This window comes from Mesoplodon bidens (genome assembly GCF_964165515.1).
Source record: "Mesoplodon bidens genome assembly, chromosome: 10".
Taxonomy (NCBI): domain Eukaryota; kingdom Metazoa; phylum Chordata; class Mammalia; order Artiodactyla; family Ziphiidae; genus Mesoplodon; species Mesoplodon bidens.
This window is the reverse complement of record NC_138172.1, coordinates 11,882,434-11,904,092: the sequence shown is the minus strand read 5'-3', so window position 1 is coordinate 11,904,092 and position 21,659 is coordinate 11,882,434. Positions and strand designations below refer to the sequence as shown.

The 21,659-nt window shown below is 42.6% G+C and overlaps 1 protein-coding gene across 3 annotated transcripts in view; it reads left to right on the top strand.

The window, feature by feature from the left end:
* The window catches only part of ITPR1 (inositol 1,4,5-trisphosphate receptor type 1), a 327,139-nt gene that overhangs the window by 192,579 nt on the left and 112,901 nt on the right, over window positions 1-21,659 (top strand). For all 3 annotated transcript variants that reach the window (XM_081245778.1, XM_081245777.1, XM_081245776.1), the window contains 4 exons: window positions 3,010-3,130; window positions 5,376-5,560; window positions 9,503-9,651; window positions 10,609-10,720. In XM_081245778.1, coding sequence (XP_081101904.1) covers window positions 3,010-3,130; window positions 5,376-5,560; window positions 9,503-9,651; window positions 10,609-10,720 — 567 coding nt within the window. The remainder of the gene's footprint in view (window positions 1-3,009; window positions 3,131-5,375; window positions 5,561-9,502; window positions 9,652-10,608; window positions 10,721-21,659) is intronic.

Below are 21,659 nucleotides of genomic sequence, written 5' to 3'. Positions count from 1 at the left end.
GTTTCCTTCCTTCCCTTCTTTTAACCCACATTTGTGAGGGAGGAAAATGGTGGCCTGGGATTGGGCTGTGCTGCATTTAAGGTGCCAGTGGAAGGTCCGTGAGGCAGCTGGAAATGTGGGATCCGGGCGCAGCAATGGAACTTTGGAGGCTTTTATAGCAGGTCAGAGCTGCGTTCCAATCCTCAGTCCACCCCTTCGCAACTCTGTGAACTTGGGTAGATCTTGAAACTTCAGAACCCCGTTTCTTACTCTAACAGGGTTATAGTATCAACCCTGCAGATTATTGTGAGCATTAGAGTTAATGTTTATGAAAATATAGCATAGTGCCTGGTACACAGTAGGTGCTTAATAATTGGCAGTTTGTACTGTGTCCTGCTAGACGGCAAGCTACAGTGGGGAGGGCAGAGAGGTGTCTCAGATACTGTTCTATCTCGAGCACTGTGCCTGGCCCCTGGTACATGTTCATTGGTTGAGTGAGTTAAAGGAATGAGGGAGACTCAGCAGAGGGAAGTGGTAAAGTCCAAATATAAACACTGGCTAGTTCAAGTCTCAGCTGGGAAAATGAAGGGGTTGACTAGAAGGGAACTGGGCAGAGCACAGATAATTAAGGACAGTTTGTAAAAGAGACCAGAGGAAGATCAAGGGGCCATCTTACAGACAGAATGGGATTCACGAGCAACGCAGGGCCTTAAGAACTAAGCAGGGAAGAATCTCACGAAGAAGGTGATGGGCAACCATGTTCATTAACCCAAGAGGTCGCTTGAGCTGATGCCCCCAGGTTGTCCATTAAAATGGATAATTAAGAAGCAGCTCCTCTGGCCGATTTATTCATCTTTTATTCAGAGGCCAGATGGGAATAGAGCAGATGCTCAATAAATATTGGTTCAATTGAATTCATTTAGTCGAAGGATTCGTTTTCTTTGAGTTAGGCCATTGAGTTCCCATCCCAACTCCACGCACATTAGCCAGGAGGGTGGGTGATGATACCACTGCTTACTTCATGGGGTCAGGGGTTGGTCAGATGAGGTGTGTATAAAGCACTCAGCACAGGGACAGGCAGGGAAGAAGTGTTCTCAATAAATCGCTGCTCTCAGTGGACCCATTGGGCTCAGGGGCTCAGTATCAGGGCTTCTCAGCCAGTTTCTCAGGCTTTCTGTGTTCCTGTTCTCTGTTAGTAACACAGTTGACTGTCTTGGTGGGCTGTGAGGTGCAGAACAGAAAGTACTCCCTCAAGAAAGTAATGAGATTCTGGTTTGTAGGTGAACTTAGTAGAAAGAGCACAGATTTGGGGCATCAGAGAGCCCTGAAGGTGATCACTGCTTGGCCATCACTTCGTTCTTTTGGCTGCTTTCTTGTAACCTTTCTGAGCTTTTGTTTTTCCTTTGTGGTATTAAGGTAACTCCTCTGTCATAGGATACTTACCAAGGCCCCAGTGAGCTCTTATGTGAACTGTGTGGTACTTAATAAGTGAAAGTTATCTGAACGGTGTTTATAGAGGAGGTTGTGAATTTTTATTAACTTGTTTTATTTTTAAAATTTTTAATTGAAATATAGTTGATTTACAGTGTTGTGTTAGTTTCAGGTGTACAGCAAAGTGATTCAGTTCTACACACACACATACACACACACACACACACACACGTATTCTTTTTTAAATTCTTTTCCGTTATAGGTTATTATAAGATACGGAGTATAGTTGCCTCTGCTATATAGTAGGTCCTTGTTGGTTATCTATTTTATATATAGTAGTGTGTATAGTTTATTCCCAAACTCCTAATTTATCCCTCCCCACTTTCCTCTTTGGTAACCATAAATTTGTTTCTATGTCTGTGAGTCTATTTCTGTTTTGTAAATAAGTTCATTTGTATCATTTTTTTTAGATTCCACATATAAGTGATATCATAACCTGTTTTACTTTCTTACAATAAATTTCCTTTCCCCTAGCACTTTTCAATTGTTTTTCTTTTATCTAAGAAACTTCTCTAGAGTTTTTTCTGGACTTTTTTTCGTTGCTGTATTAACTCCTCCTGTTTTTCGGAAGGGATCTGCAAATACTTTTTCCTAAAAATTAAAGACCAGTGGAGTAGCTTACCATACACAGTGACCTTTGCCTTGCAGGTCTAAAGCTACTCTGGTCCAGGTAGCTTTGGATGAAGGCCAAAATTATAATTTGAAAATGCACTCAGGAAGTCAATGTCAAATTGATTAAGTCGTAGTTTGAGTTCCTTTATTTTAAAATGAGTACAAATTTATACCATCATGGAGAGGAATAACTCCTACTCTGTAGTTAACTTGCAAGTACTGATCTGTAGTAAATGAACACTTGTGAAGAGTAACCATCAGAACTAGCTTCTCCTTATGTCATTGAAGACACTGCCAGAAATAAAGAAGTAAGGAGCATTCTAGGTGAGATTCACTAACCAGTTTGTTTATGCTGATTAAAAATATAGGTTCTTTGGCTTCCCTGGTGGCGCAGTGGTTGAGAGTCCTCCTGCTGATGCAGGGGACACGAGTTCGTGCCCCGGTCCAGGAAGATCCCACATGCCGCAGAGCAGCTGGGCCCGTGAGCCATGGCTGCTGAGCCTGCGCGTCCGGAGCCTGTGCTCTGCAACGGGAGAGAAACAACTCTGGGGGTTCATTGGCCTCAACCCCTGTATTTTATATATTGCATGAAGTTAAAGCTCAGAGAAGTGAAGTGATTTGCCTCCAGTCACACAGCCAGTTGGTAACTAGACAAGAATACCTGTTTTCAGGCTGTGATATTCTGCTGCACCTTCTGGTGGTCAGACTTAGCATCAAGTTGGTGCATTGCCTTAAGATGCTTCTGACTTTTTCTCCCTTGGCCAGACCACTTCTGGAATCCAGCTTATCACTGGTCACCCCTTCCCACCCTTGTATAAGGGTCCACGAACCCGTGGTTCAAGGCAGTGTCTGTTTCTGACTAGCGTATCAATCAGTCACAAATAAAAGTCTTCACGTCGCCTTCCTCTTGGCTTCTCTTTCTCGCAGACTCGCCAGCCCGTCTTTGTGCAGCTGCTGCAAGGTGTGTTCAGGGTTTACCACTGCAACTGGCTCATGCCGAGCCAGAAGGCCTCAGTGGAGAGCTGCATTCGGGTGCTCTCTGATGTAGGTAAGACACCAACTCAGGTTGGATTTAACATGATGAAAATGCGTTGCCCCATGGTCATAAAGGCTACCCTGGATGGAGCAGTGGCTATAAAGCTCTGTGAGGCTTCCACACCCGGGAGGCTGAAAAGCCAGAACTGGAACTGAGATCTTGCTTCTTAAACCTCCCTTTCATCTTTCCAAGCCAGCACCTGCCAAAGTCCAGAGCCAGCAAGTCCCAAAGAAAGATAGGCTTTGAAAAACAAGATTCCACGGTTAAATGTTAGGCAACTCTTGGCAAGTCACAGAGCTCAAGTTTATTCAAGGCCCTGGGAAGCCCCTTGTTCAAGAAAGTGATTTGTTTAATCCGGTAAACATATTTGACCACATGGAAACTTTTTTTCGTGCAAAGCACATGTCCAATCCCGTGGAACGCCCTTCTGTCTCTTGATGATAAATGCTTCTCCATCCCCTCCCCCCAACCTTGTATCACCTCTCATAGGCAGCTTTGAAAGGAAGTTACAACCATTACAGCTCCCTTCACCCTCATCTTGTCAGACTCTGTTGCTTTGCTCTGTTCCACCCCCTCCCCATACATGCTATGCAAAGGGATAATCTTCCTGCCTAAGTTAAGAAGGGTTGTCTGTCTCTAGTAGCTATTAAGATCTCTGCAGACACCAGGACAGACAAGTGGGGTTCTTAGCACTGTTGAGTAGCTGTCCAGCAAGTGTAGCTTGTGTTTACTAGGGCTCGTTGCCCGATTTCAGTCATCCCTGTCTGATTTCCTTTATACTCATATGGCAGGTATTCGTGTCTTTTTATTATTTACATGGCACTATTTCACAGAAGGAGGTTAGGCTTTTGAAAGTGTGTACGTTACAGATTATAGGTTCGTGGTGTGATATCTCTCAAATAGGGTTCTGAGATGGGCTCCCCAGGTAACCCTAAATTCTGCCCATGTATGATCCTGCAGCTTAAGGTTGTTGGTTAAAACTTGGGCAGATCTCTGAGTTCCCTAGCCCAGTAATCATCAGAGAGAGGAAATGTTTTCATAGTCTTGGCCGTGATGAGGAAAGGCAGGGAGAGCTGGTATTTGTGAAACAGCAGAGCAAGAAAACTGTACAATCCATTAACCCCAGCACTTTTTTGCTTCTACTGGTATGAAGCTTTGAAGACAAGGAACGGTTGTCTTATTTTTTTCCATGTTGTTGGATTTCGCATATGGAAAAAAGGATTGTTCGTCTAGTTATTTTCCTTTTTTCAATTAACTTTTTTATTTTGCAGTCATTTTAGATTTATAAGAAAGTTGCCAAGATAACACAACAGCCCATATATCCCTCACCCAGTTTCCCCCACTGTCAACATCTGACATTACCAGCTACGTTTGTCAAGACTAAGAAGCTGACGTTGGCCTATTGCTATGAACTAAACTTCCAGACTTGATTTGGTTTTCACCACTTTTTTCCACTATTGTCCTTTTTCTGCTCCAGGATTCAGTGTAGGCTACCACATTGCATTTAGTTGTCATGCCTCCCCAGTCTCCTGTGGTCTGTGACAGTTTCTCAGACCTTCCTTATTTTCTATGACCTTGACAATCTTGAGATGTCCTAGTCAGGTGTCTGTAGAATGTCCCCCATTGTGGGTTTTTTCTTTCTTTCTTTTTTTTTTTTTTTGCTCATCTGGTTACTTTTTTTTTTCTAACATCTTTATTGCAGTATACCCCATTGTGGATTTGACTAATGTTTTTCTCATGATGGGACTGGAATTGTCCTTTTTTGAAGGGAGTAAAAAAAAAAAAAATACAAGAGCCTATATGGAAAGACTAGCTTATGTCATTGTGAATATTATCTTTTGTACTGTGTTTGGCTTAAAACAGCATTTTGTAGATTGTTGAAAGAATACCAAACTGGAGAATTTTTAGAAAAACAGTTTACTGGCCAAATGAGTTCCCTGTCTTGATAATTCTTAAAATGTATGAACACTGAGACCCTAAGAAGCTATTCATTGAGGAAGCCCCTTGAACCTTGACTTTGAGTTACCTAAACTGTATGACCTTGGAGCATTACATTCTCTCAGAGCTGCTGCCCCTGAGAATTCACACTGGAAAACCCGACCTAACAGACTATGAAGTTCATTTGAGCTACTCCATATCCACACTCATGTTATAGGCGTGGAAACATCTGCCTGCTGGATGGTGGGGGGGAGTTGTCTGTCTCTAGGGTGTCTCCCATCAGAATTGTAGGCTCACGAGTCCCCTTTCTCCTGTACAGCCAAGAGCCGGGCCATTGCCATCCCTGTGGACCTGGACAGCCAGGTCAACAACCTCTTCCTCAAGTCCCACAACATCGTGCAGAAAACTGCCATGAACTGGCGGCTGACGGCCCGCAATGCAGCTCGCAGAGACTCTGTCCTGGCAGCTTCCAGAGACTACCGGAATATCATCGAGCGATTGCAGGTAATGCCTGGTGCTGACAGAAGCGATCCTTAACCTGGCCTAAGGCGGTTCCCCACGCAGAAGTGCTTCCTGAAGCCAGAGAAAATCCAGGGCTGGCCACAGGGGGATGTCAGTATGGCGAGTGGACAGTCAAATGCAATAATGTTTGTGGGGCTAGGAGTGCAGAGCTACTTGGGACCAGAAAAGCTCCTGACAAAGTCATGGTCTTTAGAGGTTATTCATTGATTTACAGATCTCTTTATGAAGAAGTCCCTCCTCTCTTATTAGGAAGGAGTACTTCAGTGTTAGAGGATGCTTAGAATAAGGGCATAACAGCTCCTTTTTGTTCGTCACCTTGGGATTTTAGCCTCTTGAATCCGTAGGTAACCAAGTGTAATGATGACTTGAGAGAGGAGTTTTATATCAAAATGAGCCAAATGAAAATACAAGTGTTATTAAATTCTAGCTAGAGTATACTCTTTTTTTTTCCTAGTACCTATGAAGAGATGTGCTCTCCCTTTGTTAAAAAGGAGAGTAGTGAGAATTAGATGATGTTAAACACTTAAACATACATCTTAATGTTAACATCTTCCTTTGAACAAGCACCCCAGGTGATTTTCTCACAGGTGGTACATGGACCACAGTTGGAGAATCACAGATCCTTCAGATGAGCTCAGTGCCATGGTGCAGTCGTGAAGAGCGTGATCTCAGGACAGTGCCTGGGTTCAAATCGTGGCTCCGCTGCTTAGAAATGCATAACCTTGGGAAAGTTACTCAACTTCTCCAGTTTCCTAACTTGCAAAATAGTATAATCGTAACACCTACGTCACGGGGTTGATATGAAGATTAAGAGAGTCAAGATGTTCCGGTTATCTTTGCCTGCCTAACAGAGGACAATAGCGATTGTTTTATTCTCTTTTAGTGTTGGAGGTTACTGGGCTCGGTGAGGTGTTTCTTCCTCAAGTCCATTCATGCAGTTGCAATCAGATGGTGGCTCTGTTTGGACTCATCTTGAAATCTCTCTCACTCACATGTTTGGCAGTTGATACTGATTGTCAGCTGGGACCTCAGCTGTCACCTAAAATATCTACACATTGTCTCCCCATGTGGTCTGGGCTTCCTCACAACATGGCAGCTGGGTCCCAAAATAAGTCTCTCTTGAGAGAGATAAGTGAAAGCTGTTTTGCCTTAATGACCTGGCTTCAGAAATCACATAGCACCCCTTCTGTCATATTCTCTTGGTCAAGGCAGTGACATATGTCCATTTAGGTTCAAGGGGAGAGGACATGGACCACCATTTGATGGGAGGGATGTCAGTGACTCATTGTAAGAAGAGCGTGCAAGATAGTTTATACTGCGATGGCCATCTTTGGAAAATATAATACACATAAAGCACATAGAACAGAGCCTGGCATGTAGTGAGCACTTGATCAGTGAGCTGCTCTTATAATTATTATTACTATTATTATTGTTATGACTGTAATAATTATTATCATTTGGTGAAGTAAATGAATCTCTGAGGGTTACATAAGTTACCTAAAGACGAATGAGTTCACTGATTCATTAATCAACCCCACCCTAGGCACGGGGGATACGATGACCAAAACCAGAAGTAACCTTAACCCTCATAGACTCTCAAGTGTTGGAAGGGAGACAAACATTAATCAACTAATCACGCAGATAAAAGTAAAATGTCAGGAGGGACAAACACTGCAGAGGAATGAGTAGTGCTACGAAAGGCACTGATGAGGAAGTTCATCTTGCCTGGAACTGGAGCTGGTGGTCAAGGAAGGCATTGCTGAGGAAGTAGCATTGGAACCAAGATCAGGAAACCGTAGGACTTACTTAAAGAATGGAGTGGAAGGGAAGGAAAGAGCATGTGTAAAGACCATTCTACAGGAGAGAATATGGTTCAAAGACCAAAGGAAGGTTAGTGTGGCCAGAACCCATGGAGCTGGGGAGGTGGGCAGAGCTTCGCAGGTCAAGGGAAGAATTTCAGCCTTGTTGTGACAGAACCGCTTCTTAAACAAAGGTAATTTGGTTACCTTTGCTTCCTGACCTTTACCTTTGCTTCCTGACCCCACTATGTTTTAGAAAGAGGAAGGTTATTGTATTGTAGACTCATAACTGTATGAACACACCGTATTTTCTCCTGCTCAAACTAAATAAATTATCCGTGGCTGCAGAAACATACCAGGGCTCTTCTTAGATTTAGTATGCATACTCTTGGGGAATAGAATAAAATATATAAGTTTAGGTAGTGCTTGTTTTAAAGACTTGGCCAGTGGCTAAAGGGGTCCTCGTTATCTAATGAGTTATTGTCTGTCTGAGTCCCTGGAGTTATGAGATTGCCCAGAACAGCAAAAGTTGTCATAATGTGAGAACATTAAGTTGCAAATGACACGCTTATATAATTAATCCCCATTCAGACATCCCCCCTCACTTAACACTGGCATCTCCCTCTGCCCATCGCTTCTCCATCCTTGTCTGTTGGTCTTTCCCTGATTGCCGAATGTTATACATTTGACAATACAATGCAAATCAATTGCAATGTGAAGTTCAAACCCGGCAAAAGATGCAAGATTTCATGAACATGATGCCGAAGAACTCCTTCAATCTCAAGCAAATGCTGGAGGCAAGTAACATTTTGCCAGAGTTAGGACCAGTAACTATTGAAGAAGGGGAGATTGGGTGCTTTCTAAGAGGAAACTGTTAGGGAAACTGACAAAACCCTCAGAGAATTTTGCCAAAGCGACCCTCTTTTTGACAGTGGTGTGCAAGTTACTCTGAATTAAGGGATGTGGCAATGTACTCGTACAAACTTTTTGGGAAAATTGTCCCCCCGCCTCCCCACAAGAAATAGTTTGATTCATTCGTGCATTCTTTAATGCATCCTAAATATTATTGAGTGATTACAGATTTTGTTAAATCTAAGATTAAGTAAAATTGTATTGACAAGTTTTAGTTTTAGTTTCTGGATCACCAGAAATTGGATGATCTGGATCACCCAATTCTTTATGAATTTTCGGCCTATGAAATTTGGGTCCCCAGTTGAGATGAATGCAATTAAAGTGGCCCTTTCCATGCAAATCTCCTTGGTTAACGGATCCTTCTTATCTTATCCAGTACGCTGTGTTCTACTCTTCTTAGCCAGCATGCTGATACCTTGGTTCTGAGTTAGCAAGCCAGACAGCAGACTTTAGCATCTTTTGAAGATAATTTCTCATCTGTTTTCTGCCATTTGCCTTTATATGGTGTTTGTTGTGTTGGTTTTGCTGCTCTTTCAACTTCTCTCTGTTTTCCTTTCCTACAGCTATGTGTTTTGCATTTGAAGACCATCATGCTATCAGGGTACATGTATTTAGCATGTTGATACAGCATGTTCATTCATTTGTGTTCTCCTTTTTATATGACTTTTTATTATGTGACTAATTCATGCTCATTGGAAATAATTTGAGAATACTCAGAAGAACCGATATATAGAAGAAAACTAGAATCACCCATAGTTCCGCCACCCAGAGAAAACCACTAATGATGTTTTAATAATGTTTGCTGCATATCCTTTAGATATTAGTGTTGTTTATAAGAAGCGGATCATATAATCCATACTATTGTTTGACCATTTTTTACACTCATGATTGTAGACACCTTTCCATGTTGTCGAACGTACTTTTCGCATCATATTTTAAAATATGTGGAATGATCCCTTAAGTAGCATAAGGACCATCTCACAGGGTGGGTGGGAATGATGACTTGTTATCACTTTGTTTTCTGTGTCAGGGCCTAATGCTTCAGGTAACCATTGGGCAATGTCTAATAATTTGGGGCAAATACCAGACGGTGCTAAGGTTAGTGTAACCCAGTCTCGTCTGTGGTCATGCTTTAGGTCAGAAATGAATGTTCTCACCCTCCTGCGGTCAGCTGTGGCCCAAGCTGCTCACCAAGGCTGTGCTTCCATTCCAGGACATTGTCTCTGCCCTGGAGGACCGTCTCAGGCCCCTGGTGCAGGCCGAGTTATCTGTGCTGGTGGACGTCCTCCACAGGCCTGAGCTGCTTTTCCCGGAGAACACAGATGCCAGAAGAAAGTGTGAAAGTGGTGGCTTCATTTGCAAGTAAGCAGCCCCTTTCTCTGCGGAGCTCAGGGGCAGAATCCCACTGACCAGACACAGCACTGGTTCCTGAAGAAGGAGGGGCTGGCCTGATTTTTGACTTTAATGAGTACAAGGTCCCGTGCTAGGGATCTGTTCTGACCTTCCCAAAGTAAGTGTGTAGGTTCAGTCCTACTTACTGACACTTGTTTTGGTGAAAATTTCTCCTTTGAACTGCATGCCCGTTTGTTCATCTTCCATTCAACACGTGTGGACAGGGTGCCCACCATGAGCTGCCATACAGACTCAAAAAGCCATGGCCTTTGTGCCCTCAAAAAGCTCACACCTACCAGGGCCTCACAATCTTTTCCTAACAGCTTTGTAGTTGGTTAGTTTGTGCCTTGGGGCAAAATCTAGAAGAGACGATTGGTTCCGTCACCAGAAATCTCCATCTGATTTTCACCCTAAGTTTGGTTGGTTGTTTAGCTTGAGCATGGGCTCTCCCTGAGTTTCTTATTTTTCTGGGCCCCTCAAAGAATAAGACTGGATCAAGAGAACAGTGTGTTTGCTCCAACCGTCATATTCCTGAGGTTTTTTTACACCCCGGGCATATTTTAGCCACATTACTGACAATCCTCAGTGGATAAATAGCTGCACTTCCTAAATGAGCTGGTTTGAGGGAGCCCCTGTCTCTGTTCTCCATTTCCTGTCATCTCTCCACTATGTGTGGCAGACCCGTGGCCAGGGAGCCTGTTTGCTGTTACCGACCAGCAGGTGTCGCTATTGAGACACCAACAGGCTGTTCTTAGTGCAGGGAAGGCCCGGAAGCCTGTTTAACCTGGGAGCCCTTGGTAAATATTTGTTCCTTAACTGACTAGTTACAATAAGTTGATTGTCAAGTGTTTTTTTTTTTTTTTTTTTCTTTTTTTAAATTTAAAGATCGTTTCAGGGCTGTAATCCGTGGTTTTCCCCTCCATTCAGGTTAATAAAGCACACTAAACAGCTGCTAGAGGAGAATGAGGAGAAACTCTGCATTAAGGTCCTACAGACCCTCAGAGAAATGATGACCAAAGACAGAGGCTATGGAGAAAAGGTACTGCATTTTATTTTCATGTTAAAACTAGGTTTTGCTGTTAAATTGAAGTAGAGTGGGAGCAGTTAGAAATCCACCTTAGTTCAGGTATATTGACTGAGGGGGTTAACTTTTTTTTTTTTAAGTTATTTATCCTGCCGTGAAGGTAGCTAAATCATGACTGTCTCCTTAAAGCCATATATACTTAGTTGTCTCTTACAGGCTGCTTGCCATACAATCTATATTCAGAAAAACAGCAACAGCAAGATTTTCCATATGTTTAAATTCCCAATGAGAATGCAAATGCCTCTTGTGTATCAAGGTGTGTGTTCCTGAATTTTGGGTTCCAGCTAAGCATACCTGTGGGTTTACTTGCTTCTTTCTGGTGAGGTGTTACACAATCCTTCCAGTGTATGAAGAAACTGCCTCCAGTTCTAACTGGAATGAAGACGGACAAACATGTCACCTTTTCTAGTTGAGATTGGGAAATGGACCATCCCTAGGACATGAGACTTCTTAGCACATGCAGTGAGCAATGATGTACAGAGAACAGCCGTCACACCCCCAACTTTGGTCCAAGTGGGGTAAAAAGAGCCCCATTGCTCTTCCTTTCTGCCCCCAGCAAAAAAGCATGGGCCTGAGTTTAAATTTCACCAGTCTTCATTTGAAGGTAATAATGTTCATTGTCTTCAAGCCACTTCTATCAGCATTTTCCTAGCATGTAAATGTGCTGATATCACTGACTTATCGAATACACAGTAACTCATTCATCTCTGTGAAGAAGCCTTGGTAATTAAATCACAGTCTTCCTTATCAAAAGGGATGGTGACAACCAGATTTTTGCAAGTGTAAAAGTCTGTCGGAATCTTGCTTTCTAACCTAAGCAATATCTGTCATTATATTAGAGCAATTTAATGTGTGAGGGTCTTTGGATAAGAAAAAATAAAACAGAAAGGTATGCAGTCCTTTTTGCACTATATATTTCTCCACTGCCCCCAAACCCAAGGCTTTTAAACGTCACTCTAAATTTGTACAATGTATAAATTAAAACTGGAATAAATCTCGCTTAATTAGAAAATAAGTGTTTATAACTCAGGAGGAATTTTGTGTAGGAAACCTGCCAGAAAAGAGTTTATAAATATAAAAGCAGAGAACACTGGTACAAGTGGGAAATAATGAGATGACCAGTCCGTACAACACCTGTGTAGACAGCTCGGTAGGTCTTGCACTAAAAAAAGGTGGGGGGTGGGCAGTAATAGAGAATACACTTACCAAATAAGTAATAACCATTTATTCCACAAGATGTTTATTTTTCTTAAGATGAGATTTAAGAAATGTTTAAAAAATATGACTCTAGTTATAGAAATTCACTCTCCATAATAAAATAAAATCCACCGAAGGGACCTTAACCAGCTGTGAATATATTAGCACCTTTGGTGCAGAGAACTTGATTTTAAAATGTGGAGGCCACAATTTTCTCTTCTTGAGAATATCTGTTTCTTTCTATACCCAAGGTACTTAAGGTAAACTTTGTGTCCCAACTCCAGTGAATTTTGCAAATTGTGATTATACTTTTATTCCTCTAAAGTTTTTCTTTTTATAACGTGGAAAGTAGAAGTACTAGGAGTTGGTCGAGTGTTTGCTGCTGAACAGAAAAGTACACCGGGATCTTAGGGGCCATGTAGAGGTGTGCTTCCCTGCTCCCTTTCACTACCCAGTAGTGCCAACAGGGAGAACACCATCACGGCCCCCAGGATACAGCAGACCTGGGATGTTGTACCACTGCTTGTGAGAAAGCTCACGGAGAGTGACAGAGCCAGGGCTTCAAGAGGGCAGCAGGGGCTTCCCTGGTGGTGCAGTGGTCGAGAGTCCGCCTGCTGATGCAGGGGACACGGGTTCGTGCCCCGGTCTGGGAAGATCCCACATGCCGCGGAGCGGCTGGGCCTGTGAGCCATGGCCACTGAGCCTGTGCGTCCGGAGCCTGTGCTCCGCAACGGGAGAGGCCACAACAGTGAGAGGCCTGCGTACCACAAAAAAACAAGAAGAACAACAAAAAAAAGAGGGCAGCAGATGGAGGTCACTATCAAAGAGTTATCAGAGTTGAGAAGAGGTTCTTAGGCTGTAGCTCAAATCCCTTTTCAGCTGGTGAAGAAATGAGTCATACCCTAGCAGATAGAGGCTTGGAGGCAGGATGACATTTCTTTCCAGTCTGATTGGAGCTGTCATCCCCCTTGTTGAAAGTGAAAGTACTATAAGCAAGTATGGGAAATGCTCTGCAACCAAGGAAGACATTCTGGAAACCCGTGCTAGTCAGCAGCTCCTGACTGACAGCACGTATGTGCCAAGCTTCTGGCCCCAGGCTCTGACTGCTGGAAAAGGCTCCTTAACCATTCACTTTAAAAGGGGATGGAGGGTGTTAAATGATTTCTGTTTCTTCCAGTTTGGTATCCACTTTGTCCAGTTTCACTAAGGCTTTTGGAAAATGCCTTTGATGGTTTATTGGCTGCCCCTGTTTGACTAAAGAAGCGTGACATATGGGACAGGCTGACTCTTTCAAGGGTGGAAGGAACCCAGAGCCAAAGAAATAACCTTTCTTAGGCGAACCCGTGGGCATTAGTCGATAAAATAAATGAGGTGTCCTTTGGACTGGGTGCTTGGGACACAAGGGCAAGTGTGAATGCCATTTCTGTCTTCTTGGCCCAGTTTTTCTATTAGTTGCTTCTTAAGTGGAGCTTGTCCCATGACTAACACCCTCCTGGGACATCCAGGGCTGTTCTTCTCACTGCCCTCTCCTGAGTCTTCATGGTCATGGATCTGGTCCACTGGGCTCTGGTATCACCGGTGGTTTGCGTCAGGCCCTAGGAGTCAGATCCGTGAGAAGCCAGTGGTCAGTCCACTCGTCTTGGTTCATTGCCTAAGATGTGCCCATCCAAGAACTATGACATATGATGGAAATGTAAGGGCTGGACAAAGAAGATGGTCACAAAATTTAATCATGATCATTTAGGAATTAAATAAATCATCTTTTACTATTGTGTCTCTAAAATGCAAAGGACCAGCAATATTTACCAAAGAGTGGTAAATATAAAATAAAGGAATATTTAAAAGGATCACCAAAATAATGATGGAATACATTTTTGTGTGATTCTTGTGTTTTTCTATCCAATGTATTCAAAGTTAATAAACTTTAAAATCAGGACTTTGCAACCATTCTGTGTGTGCAGTGCCTACTAAACTCTGCTTTTAATTTACAGATTAAACCATTAAAAAAATAACCCCCCATAGCTAAATATCTCTAAAATTTAACCTGAATCTCTGTATAACTCGTAGAACATCTTTAAGTTCTTAGACCCTGCTTGAAAAGAAAGCGTAATTATTTTATATATTGGCTACTCTGTAATCTACTGTAGGATTTTTATTAAGCTATATTTATTTAAGTTATTAGTCACAGGGATTTGGAAAGAAATTCAGAGGCTGACAATTAATGTGAAAGTGTATCTCAATTTATTTGAAGTCCATTTTTTCCTTCTGAATACTAGTAGTTGTTATGCTACTAGAGAGTTTTTGACCTTAAGTAATGTCAGGGTTTTCATTTCATACGAATTGTCAGTCCCCTGTTAATTACCAGTGCTCCTTTTCTCTAGGTGAATAAACTATTAACGTTTCCAGCTACCAGTGTTTCTAATAGGAGTTTAAATTTGCAAAATGTACTAAATGTTAATGAAACATAATATTTAGTACATTTTGTGGATCATCCCTCTATCATCAAACAAGCATAATTGTGATTAGTGCTTTTGTTTTTTCTTTTTCTTGAACTTGATGCTAATAAATCATTTACTTCTTACTACTTTCACTTGGGTAGGCACTAATCACCTTAGGGGAAATCTGTTCTCTTTAATCATCGACAGTATCAGGATTCGGAGCTTCTGGGCTTGATATATGTTGGTCTTACTACTTAAATTGAAGTTGGATCTGATTTAGTCCAGTGATAGTTTGGACTGCAGACTCCCGCCTCCCCCACTGAATGGGAAGATGAGTCCAAGGAAAGAATTTTGTCCTAAGCTGAGTTGATCAGAGTTTAGCCTTTGACCCTACTCCTTGCCATCCCCTTCTGAAAGGACATGGTTCTTGCTTGGGGAGCTTGCCCTTGCCCACAGCTCAGTTCAAGGGTCCTCTCTACAAGAGAGTGCAAAGGTGCTGTCCTGGGCTCTTGGTTAAGTGACCTGCGAGGTTTGATACCTGGCATGTGAACAAAGGGTGGCAGCACCTCTGTTCCGGAGCAGAACATTGCAGAGCAGGTGTCAGGGTGAGGTGCACTGGTGTCCAGAATGCCTGCGCCCCTTAAGATGGTCATGTTCTAACGATGCTTCAACCTGAGTCAGTGATAAGAATACAATGACAAAGTTTCTAACGCTTAGCTCGCGCGTATTTCCTTTTCTAACACTTCCTTCTTTTTCTCCCCCCTCCTTTTTTCTTTTCCAGCTGATTTCCATTGATGAATTGGATAATGCAGAGGTCCTAATTTCATTTTTTTTTTAAGTGTCCCATGGTGATGTTTCCATGACCCTCTTCCAGTGAACTCTGTGATCTATCCCCTAGTCTCTGCAGCGTCTAGTATCTGACTTTGTGTAGTGTGGCCTCTGGGAGTGAGTCGAGTCCTTTGTGTTTGTGTTAGCATTTCCCATGAGTTTGTTTGCCATTTGTCTTTGGAGATCCCATCTGAGTCTAGATAAAGATTTTCTAAGCTGTGATAGGATTTCAATCCTTCACTGTCTAGAATCTCAGCTGAATTTGTGCTTGACACTGGCTATTAACATATCTCTGAAACTGAGTGTTGACATTACCATGAGGAGCTTTTCTGTCCATATGTGAAGCAACCATGCAAAAAGAAATAACTACATTGGTACAGTTTGGAAGTAGTCAAAGAAAAACCAAACCACTGCTCTCTTGGCCTACATGTTGGAAGTGTTAAGTTTGAGGGGTCATATAAAATTCTGTCAAAGTGCCGTGCAAATTCCACAGCCCTAGTTAAGACTTTCCAGCTGCTGGCTTGTGGTGGGATTAGGAATGTACAATATCCCTGGCTTCTCTTCTAGGAAAACCAACTAGAGATCAAGAAATTGAAATGTCCTCTGATGGTTTCTATACTTATGTATCGAATTAGTTTCATTTACCCAGAATGACCCTGGAGACTGATGAGTGGCCATTCTGTTTGGGATTTGAGGGTGTCTTAAATATTTTCTCTCCTATGAATATTTTTCAGCATTTCTTGCCATATCTGTAGGATGTGATACATGTTTGGTAAATGAAAATAGAAAGGATTAATGAGGGGAATTAATGCATATAATTGAGGGAGTTTAATGGCTTAGTAAATTGAAGCAGACTGGAAAAAACTTTTATCTGACTTTTAAAAATTAATTTTCTGGTCTATTTCTTTAGGTCTGTTCATTCTTTTGGTAGAACGATTAATGCCTTATTTTGGTGGGATAGAGCTACCAAATAGAATATGAGGCCTGCTTTAATATCTACCACCATAATTTCAGAAATACTAAGAGATGGTTCAGGTGTACCTAAGGAGAGTTTGAATGACAGACTTAAAACTGAAAGCGACACGAGTGGTTATGAATTTGGTCCAGTTCCCTCGGGAATGGAGCTCAGAGAGGTTAAGTGAGTGGTGTTAGCTCACACAGCTAGATAGCGGCTAAAGCAGAACTAGTATTGCTGGCTCAGCTGCTGGCCTGGAGCGCTTACTGTTCAGCCGTGGTAGAGTCTGTAAGTGCAGACTTTTCCTTAAATCGGTCAGCGTGAACAGGTGAGGAGGCTGTGCTTCTTTGGGATGAATAGAGGGTGAGAAAAACAGAAGGTTGTACAGGGGTTTAACGACTTTAACTACAGTGATTTTTGCTACTTCCTGTTTGGTCTTCTCTCTTCCGGGTTATCTGTATGCCAGCAAAACGTCTAATGCTGAATTTTCATATTGGCACCCTTCGACACTCTTGTTTCTCCCTAGAGTTGTAAATGCCTCTCTAATTTGAATTTTTCCTCTGAAATATTGAGGCTGAGTTTCTATTTGCTTAAAGACAAATTAAGCCAGGAAAGGAAAACCTTCCCTAATCGGAGTCTGCAGTGTTATTAATATACTGTTTTGCAGCATAGTAATCATTTGATGTGTTTGCTTGCTCAAGATAGAACTTGGGTCTCCTGGCTGGGAGTTTATTGCTCGCTTATGGAAAGATTCCACAGTTGGAGCAGGTGTGTTTATAATTATACACTAGGAAATAGAATACTGTCTGTTTATAAAAGAAGAATGTTCTGGCAGCCACTTGGATTCTTTGAAAATTCCCTGAGGAAGCAACTGTGGATCCCCTCTCCGTTGTTATCCCTGGCAACCCTCAGAGCCCTGGCGCACCAACACTGTCCCCAGGTCCTCAGGCTGTCGGATCTGGCCCTCTAAGCAGAGATGCCTGATTGGCCTGTATTATCCATGTCTGTTCTGGAAACAACCGCAGCTCCTGAGGTTTCTCTCCCACCAAGCCTTTTGTCCATGTGTGTGGGTGAAAACCAGCAGCCCACAGCTGGAGTTCTGCAGACACTCCGTTAAGAAACTTAATGAGAGTTCACGCTGGCCCGTGGTACGGGCAAGGCCTCCCACCTAAATTGCAAACCAGCCCTTCAACCTTGAAACGTGCTGGGGAATAGCCCCTGAGCAGGGTACGGCATATCTGGAGAGCCATGGTCCCTAGACTGGGGAAGGACCACCGCTCTTCGGTGATAAAGGCCTGTTGAGCATCGTGAGAGAGGAGATGTGCAGTGAACGGCTTGGAAAAGAAGCACAGCATCATCCGAGTCTCTGTTTGTGCTCTGAGAAAAGAGGGTGAATTGACAGAATCAGAGTCCCTGCAAGAAAAGTGCATATGGTGGGAGCCTTCCCAGCTGTCTTCTGGAGTAAAATTTCATTTGAAACCAGGAAAAGGAGGGTTTGCTTTCTTTCCTTTATTATTATTATCAGTTTTTGCAAATAGGCAGGGTCTCCATCCTTACCCCCTGATTTTACCTTTTCCTTAGGGGGCAGGGAGAGGACGGATGAGGGGAGAAGTGTAGCGAGCTGCTTCCATTAGTGTCCATTCAGCTTATTCTTAAGTTTGTACCTCGACGAATTGTTACCTATAGTCACACACAAATCAAGATGGGGACTGTTTCTATCAGCCCAGAAAGTTCCCTCATTTACCCATTCTTGGCTTTAAACAGGCACTGATGGCTGCTTGAGACATTCCTTCATATGACTAATACCTGAGTGCCTGTTCCATCCCAGGCGCGTTGACTAGGGGAGTTGGGTCCAAATAGGCACAGTGTCTGCCCTTCTGGAGTTTACGGTTCTGTGGCGGTGACAGACAATAATCCAAATTAATGTTAAATGACAGCCATCAACCGTGAGAAATATAGGAAGGTGAAGTACTTGGGGTCATGAGACCATGTAACTTAGGAACTTGTACCTGAGCAGGGAGGTCAGGTGACAGCTTAGGAGGTCAGGTCACACCGTGAGGACCACTGGCTGGTGAGCATGTTTGTCACTTTTCTAAACTGTGAATTTCTGGACTAAACAAAGGGATGATTTTGATGCAGCACTCAAACCTCAGGCCGAGGCAGTGAGCAGAACAGTAACCTACCTCATTTCCATGTGTGCGTCTTTGGAAAGGAGAGCGTGTTTAGAAAGTGTGTGCTGTAGCTCAGTGGACATGCTGCATTTCTTCCGATTTAAGATACAATCCTCATTTAATCACTGTCGCCTGGATCCCTGACCTCTCCAGAGCCACTAGTGGCAGCTGGCAACTTCAGCTCCTTGCATTGCAACAAAAAAGCCAGTGGGATATTGGTGTTACCGCTTGTTAGAGTGGCAGCAACCTGCCTGTATCTGCCTATATATTGAGTCCTCAGCTTCCGCCACCGAGAACTGCTTCTGCAAGCAAAGGAGGCCACTGCCAGTAAAAATTCAGGGGGGGAGAAAACAGAGAAGAGAAACCCAAGAATTATTCAATTTCACCTTCAGGGGGCGTTCTCATGACATCCAACCCAGGGTGGAGGTGTCCTACTTTTTTACGTTGCTGTGAACTGCTGGGTTGGGCACCTGCCAACATTCAGGCGGCAGTTACATAAGAGCTGCTTTTTTTCCTGGAATTTAGGCTCACTGCTGATGTGTGACCTTCAGCAGTAATTGCCAATAAATGCAGCGGGGCTGTTTACTGTTAGACACTGGCAGCCATAGAGCAAGTGAGCTCAAGTCGGAGCATACAGAAGCTATTGCAGAATCTGGGGGGAAGTTTTTTTTCTTTCTCTTTTTTTCTTTTTTTTTAAATGCTGAGATGATTCCATAATGACGGAAGTTGTATAATTCAGTCAAGTCAGAATGTGCTTTTTAAAACTGAATTTTACTTTTGGGTTCCGATGAACTTGTTCTATAAGATACAGGTGAAACTTCATCGTTGGAACTAGATAATGTTTATTTCTTACTTTGTTTCTATAAACAAATGCCATTAGTAAACGGCATTGTGTTAGCAAATGTGAAGATTTAAAATTGCCCTGCTAAAATGTTAGGTAACTTCTATTTTAGCTCAGTTTTCTTTCAAGCATTCTGTTCTCTTAATGTGGGTTTTCAAAGGCTCATGAAGGCCAGGACCCAGCAAACATATTTGCAAGGCCATTCGCTGTTTATTTTTTCCCTCCTCTGAGATGGAGTGGTTGAAAGGAACTGAAGCCTGATTCAGGGGATTGGAGATGGTAAATTCTCTTTGCTGTGCTGATAATTAGATCTATCGTACAGTCTCACTTCTTGAACTGTATTCAACCTCTGCTAGGGGTGGTCCATGGAAGGAGACATTTTATTTCAAAGGAAAATTCTAGAAGCCCAGGGGAGAAGGATTCATGTTGATGGCAGCAGGAAACAGGGTGTTTTAAGGGGCTGTGCTCTGTGTTGGCCTGTAATAGGCACACATGAAACAGATGTGTATAGGTATGTATATACAGTATGTATGTATGTGAGGATGTGCCGTTGTACACACACCACAAATAGGAACCCTCAGAAGTCTGTGGGTTTTTATTAAGAATGGCAAAGTATAATTTCCTTCATTTGTAGTAGAAATCCATCCCCGGATAAAATGTTAGGTACATTATGTATACAAAGCGAGTGTTTCAGCATCTTATCTGCACGAATCCAGTTACTACTCAAGTGCCGTAGTTACGATGACCTGATTCGTGGCCTCATCTGGGAAGGACACTTGGGATTCTGTGACTTGAGGTTCATTTTGAATTTCTGTTTCAAAGCCAGTCATTTGAAATCTTTTTCCTTTGAAGTTTGATTTTGCTGACCTTGTCTCAAAGCACTGAGAAGACATGAGATCCAAGAAGAAATGTGCAGAGGCAATAGAGGGCAATAGTTGGTTTCCAAGTTCAAAACCAGGCAGCATCAGATCACTGCCAGTCACCTGTTCATTTGGGGAGACTTCACCTTGACTGGAGGTGTCAGCATCTTATGATAGTGACCGATCCTGAGATGAAGTAGTGGAAGACAAGACCTGGGAAATGCGGAAATACTCATTTTCTCAGAATAGCCTCCCTTACTATGTGGTCACTGAGAATGACCTTTCATGTAAAAAAAAAAAAAAAAAGTTACTTTGATAATAAAAATATGTTGAGAAAATCAGTTCATTCATTTACCAAAATTATCTTTTGCTTTGGATAATATATATTGTATTTATGTAGCTGTTATCTGATTTGAACATACATAGCTTACTCACATGCTTATCTTTTTCAAAAGTGTGGCTTACTGCCATAAAAGAGCCTATCCTCCCGGAAATACAGGTGAAATCCTCATAGGAAGAAGTGCTGGTAAAGGCCATTGGTTATTTTACCAAATTATACGCCAGGCTTGGTTTGGCCTTTTCCATGCCTGAAATCATTTTATGTCCTATTGTATTGTATTATTTAGAGAACTTGCCTGTTAGATATTACAAAATGAAGTTTACTGAAAATATTCCAAGCATTACTTAATGTTTTAGTTGGAAAGGAATCCTAAATAATAAGCTCCAGTCTCCTTGAACTACAGGTCAGGAAGTGGAAGCCCAGAGAGGTTCAGTGACTGCCTGAGGGTCACACAGAGCGCCAGTGCCTGCATGAGCCACGGTCGCATGATACCTGTCCACTGCCGTCACTTTTTCTATTCTGTTTCCTGAATGGATAGCGTTAAAAAAATTGTCCTTCTGTTTAAATAGTGATTCCTGAAGCAGCAAAACATTTTCTGTTGTCTCAGAAGTCTTTCTGTAATGTTCTAGGGGAAAAGGTCATTAACTGTAAGTTTTGTTTTAAAAATTAAACGGGGGCTTCCGTGGTGGCGCAGTGGTTGAGAATCTGCCTGCCGATGCAGGGGACACGGGTTCGAGCCCTGGTCTGGGAAGATCCCACATGCCACGGAGCAACTGGGCCCGTGGGCCACAACTACTGAGCCTGCGCGTCCGGAGCCTGTGCGTCCAGAGCCTGTGCTCCGCAACAAGAGAGGCCGCGACAGTGAGAGGCCCGCGCATCGCGATGAAGAGTGGCCCCCACTTGCCACAACTAGAGAAAGCCCTCGCACGGAAACGAAGACCCAACACAGCCATAAATAAATAAATAAATAAATAAATAAATAAATAAATAAATAAATAAATAAATAAATAAATAAATAAATAAATAAAAATTAAACGAAAACTAAGATGACAGCAGTTGAGGGAGGCAATAGGGTGTCAGTACAATCATAAAACATATCAGAAACGACTGCTCTCTCAGTATGTAAGAAATAGCTATATACTACCCATGAACGTTCCGAAAGAATTCAAGATGCTTCTTCGGACAAAGAGATCTCAGACAAGAGAATGTTTAAAAGGCACGCTACTTCCTTCCATTCCGTCTTCTTCTTTTTCTTTAACTTTTA